This window comes from Nicotiana tomentosiformis, chromosome 3 (assembly GCF_000390325.3).
Source record: "Nicotiana tomentosiformis chromosome 3, ASM39032v3, whole genome shotgun sequence".
Lineage (NCBI taxonomy): Eukaryota > Viridiplantae > Streptophyta > Magnoliopsida > Solanales > Solanaceae > Nicotiana > Nicotiana tomentosiformis.
Window position 1 is genome coordinate 38,086,921 of NC_090814.1, and position 4,080 is coordinate 38,091,000.

Below are 4,080 nucleotides of genomic sequence, written 5' to 3' on the forward strand. Positions count from 1 at the left end.
GAAAGAGAAGAGTGTCATGCAATGAACCTTAGATAAAGGGAGCCTATGGTGAGAACAAAGAAAATTGTCAGGCACAAAAGAAAGTTGTGATACCAAACATACTTCCACACTTGTTCCAATAAGATATGAATTTTCCGGTCTTTAGAACGTGAGATATATATCCTAAAAGATAAGGAGCAACAGCTCTTGTTGCACATCACTTGAGCACGTGGATTAGTTTTATTCCATATCTATGTTGTGTATGCAATATATGAGGAACAATTAAGAAATGAATTAAGGGATAACTTCTGGGCTACTTCCAAAAGGATGGTTGGCCCATGGGGTGTGGTTGGGGACTTGAATGTATGTCTATGGCAGAAGAGAAGTTAGGGGGAAGGCCATTTATAATTGAAGACAGTTTCAACTTCATTTCTCGTTTGAAAAACTGTGACTTATAGGATAGTGTCTTTTTGGACCCCTTGTTCACATGGAGTGACAATAGGTACCCTCCCAATACCATATGGAAGAGGCTGAATATGCTAGTGTGCAATGCTAATTGGTTTGACTAGTTTGGAGGGACAAAATTTCATTCATCTATCCAGGTCTTATTAAGATCATGCACTTTTGCTTATTACATGTGAGGATTATGTTAGAGCAGATTAGATGCTTCAAAATCTTAAACATATTGGTAGATCATGATGACTAATTTTAATCCCAGAAGCATGGTCTGAAGATGTTTCAGGTAACCATGTGTTCATCTTTCAGCATAAAACTAATAAAATGTGCAAAGTACTTAGTTTGTGGTCTAGGGAAGCTTTTGATGATATATATGAGGAGGCAAAAAAATTAGAAGTCTGATTAGAAAGCTGGAGGAGGCTGCTATAGTTGGTAATAGCCAAGAAAATAACATGAATTTGTATAAGGCAAGAGTTGAGTTCACCAAGTTTCTGAAGTAACAAGATAGTCCCCCTAAGACAAAAGCTAGGATCAAATGGAAAAAGAAAGGAATGCCAACACTTCTTTCTTTCATGCAGTCCTTAGAGATAGAAGAAGGAGGTTGTTCATTCAAAAAACCAGAGATAAAAATAGAAAATAGGTAGAGGGTACTAGGAAGGTGGCAGATGTAATTTTGAATTTTTTGAGAATCTCTCAAGTGTTGAAGACATTTCTGAGGAATGTGAAGATCCAATAGTTGAAGATGGTGGCCACGGAAGAGGACAAAAAACTCCTTACTGCTATTATTTACAATGTAGGAAGTGAAGGAAAGTGTTTTCTCTATTAATCTTGAGAATGTTCTAGGTCTGGAAGGCCTTAGTGGTAAATTCTACCAGCATGTTCGGCATGTCATTGATATACCATAGAAATTAGGCATATCAATTTATGCAACAACAACAACCCATTGGAATCCCACAAGTGGGGTCTGGGAGGGGTAATGTGTACGCAGACCTTATCCCTATCCTATGGAGGTAGAGAGACTGTTTTCGAAAGATCCTAGCCATTTCAAATTATGCAATGTATCTAATAAGATCATTGTTAAACTGATGAATGTTAAATTGAGTTTCATATTGTTCAAAATAATCACAAACTATTCCCAGGCTCGGAATCCCAAACGGACCTCGATAACACGAACGTCTACTCCAAATCAAATTTAAAGAATAGAAAACCTTCAATGAACCAACTTTTCACATTAAGCATCAAAATGCTCCCAGCCTACCCGAAACCCGATCCGAACACACGCCCATGTGCAAAATAATCATACGAACCTATTTGAATTATCAAATCCCGGTTCCGATGTCGTTTACTAAAAATATTGACTCAAGTAAAACTTGGCCATCTTAGGTCACTATTAGGGAACTAAGTGTTTTGATTCCAACCCGAACCCTTCCAAACCCTAACTAACCATCCCCGTAAGTCATAAAACAGTAAGAACACATACAGGAAGTCTTAATTAGAAGAACGGGGATCTAGAAAGCAAAATGTCTGGTCGGGTCGTTACATTCTCCACCTTTTAAATAAATGTTCGTCCTCGAACGGATCTACAATCATACCTAGAGTGCTGAATAAGTGTGGATTCCTGCTCCGCATGTCCTCCTCGGCCTCCCAAGTTGCCTCCTCGATTGGTTGGTCCCTCCAATGGACCTTTACCGTAGAAATCTTCTTGAACCTCAACTAGCGAACCTGCCTATCAACAATGGCAATTGGCTCCTCCTTATAACCCAAACTCTCATCTAGCCGAACCGTGCAGTAATCTAATACATGCGACCTATCGGCATGGTACTTCTGGAGCATAGACATATGGAACACCGAATGAACTCCCGATAGACTGGGAGGCAAATCAAGCTCATGAGCAACTTCCCCAACTCGCCTCAACACCTCAAATTGGCCAATAAACCTCGGACTCAATTTGCCCTTCTTTCTGAACCTCATGATACCCTTCATCGGCGAGACTTTTAAGAGAACCTTATCGCCCACCATAAATGATAAATCACACACCTTCTGATCTGCGTAACTCTTCTGTCTGGACTGTGCTGTGTGAAGTTGCTCCTAAATTAACTTTACCTTCTCCAAGGCATCCTTCACTCTCTGCTATATAACCTAGCCTCGCCGGACTCAAACCACCCGATGGGCAAACGACATCGCCAACCATTTAAAGCCTCAAATGGAGCCATCTCGATGCAGGACTGATAAATGTTGTTATAAGAAAACTCGGCCAAGGGCAAGAATCTATCCCATTGCCCTCCGAAGTCAATAACACATGATCTAAGCATATCCTCTAGAATCTGAACTGTCCACTCCAACTGCCCGTCAGTCTGCGGATGAAAGGTTGTACTAAGCTCTACGCGGGTACCCAAATAACTCTGTACTGCTCTCCAGAAATGCGAAGTGAATGGAGGGCCTCTATCTCATATGATAGAAACAGGCACACCATGCAATCGTACAATCTCCTAAATGTAAATCTAGGCCAACCTCTCGGAAGAGTAAGTAGTCACCACCGGAATAAAGTGTGCCGACTTGGTCAACCTGTCGACGATGACCCAAACATCATCAAACTTCCTCAACATCTGCGGCAACCCAACTACGAAGTCCATAGTGATGCACTCCCACTTCCACTCTAGTATAACCATCTGCTGGAGTAGGCCACCTAGCCTCTGGTCCTCACACTTAACCTGCTGGCAATGTAGATATTTCGCTACATACTCAACTATGTCCTTCTTCATCTGCCACCACCAATAATGCTGCCTCAGGTCTCGATATACCTTTGTAGCTCCTAGATGAATGGAACACCGAGAACTGTGTGCCTCCTCTAGAATCTTCTCCCTCAAGCCATGAACATTAGGAACACATAAGCGACCCTGGAGTCGCAGAACACCATCCTCTCCAATAGTAACCTCCGTGGCACAATCCTGTAGTATTGTCTCTCTAAGAACCAACAAGTGCGGATCATCGTACTGACAAGCCTTGATCGGTTTAAGTAATGAAGATTGAGCCACAACACATGCAAGAACTCGACTGGGCTTTGAAATATCCAACCTCACAAGTCTGTTAGCTAAGGACTGAATGTTGAAAGCCAATGGCCTCTCCTCAGCCAAAATGAATGCCATAGTCTCGACCTTTCTGTTCAAGGCATTTGTAAACACATTCGCCTTGCCCGGATGGTGAAGTATGGTAATATCATAGTCCTTCAGTAACTCAAGCCACTTGCGCTGCCTCAAATTAAGGTCCCTCTACTTAAATAAATACTGCAAGTTGTGATGATCGGTGTAAACCTCACAGGACACCCCATAGAGATAATGCCTCCAGATTTTGAGAGCATGAACTATCGCAGCCAACTCCAAATCATGTACGGGGTTATTCTTCTTGTGGGGCTTCAGCTGAGGTGAATCATATGCAATAACTAGCCCCTCCTGCATCAATACACAACCCAAGCCAATGCATAAAGCATTGCAATACACAGTATACATTCTTGAACCGGAGGGCAACACTAACACCGGTGTTGTAGTCAACGTAGTCTTAAGCTTCTGAAAGCACGCCTCACAATCATCGGACCATTTGAACGGATACCCTTCTGGGTCAATCTAGTCAAGGGTGTTGCAATAGACA

The 4,080-nt window shown here is 42.1% G+C and overlaps 1 protein-coding gene across 1 annotated transcript; it reads right to left on the reverse strand.

Annotated features, from left to right (window-relative positions):
* Window positions 1–915: 915 nt before the first annotated feature.
* On the reverse strand, window positions 916–3,581 carry LOC138907643 (uncharacterized). Its single transcript, XM_070198247.1, has 2 exons — window positions 3,102–3,581; window positions 916–948 (listed from the first exon to the last, which is right to left on the reverse strand). The coding sequence occupies exons 1-2, from the start codon at window positions 3,579–3,581 to the stop codon at window positions 916–918; spliced, it is 513 nt and encodes a 170-aa protein (XP_070054348.1).
* Between the last annotated feature and the right edge of the window lie 499 nt (window positions 3,582–4,080).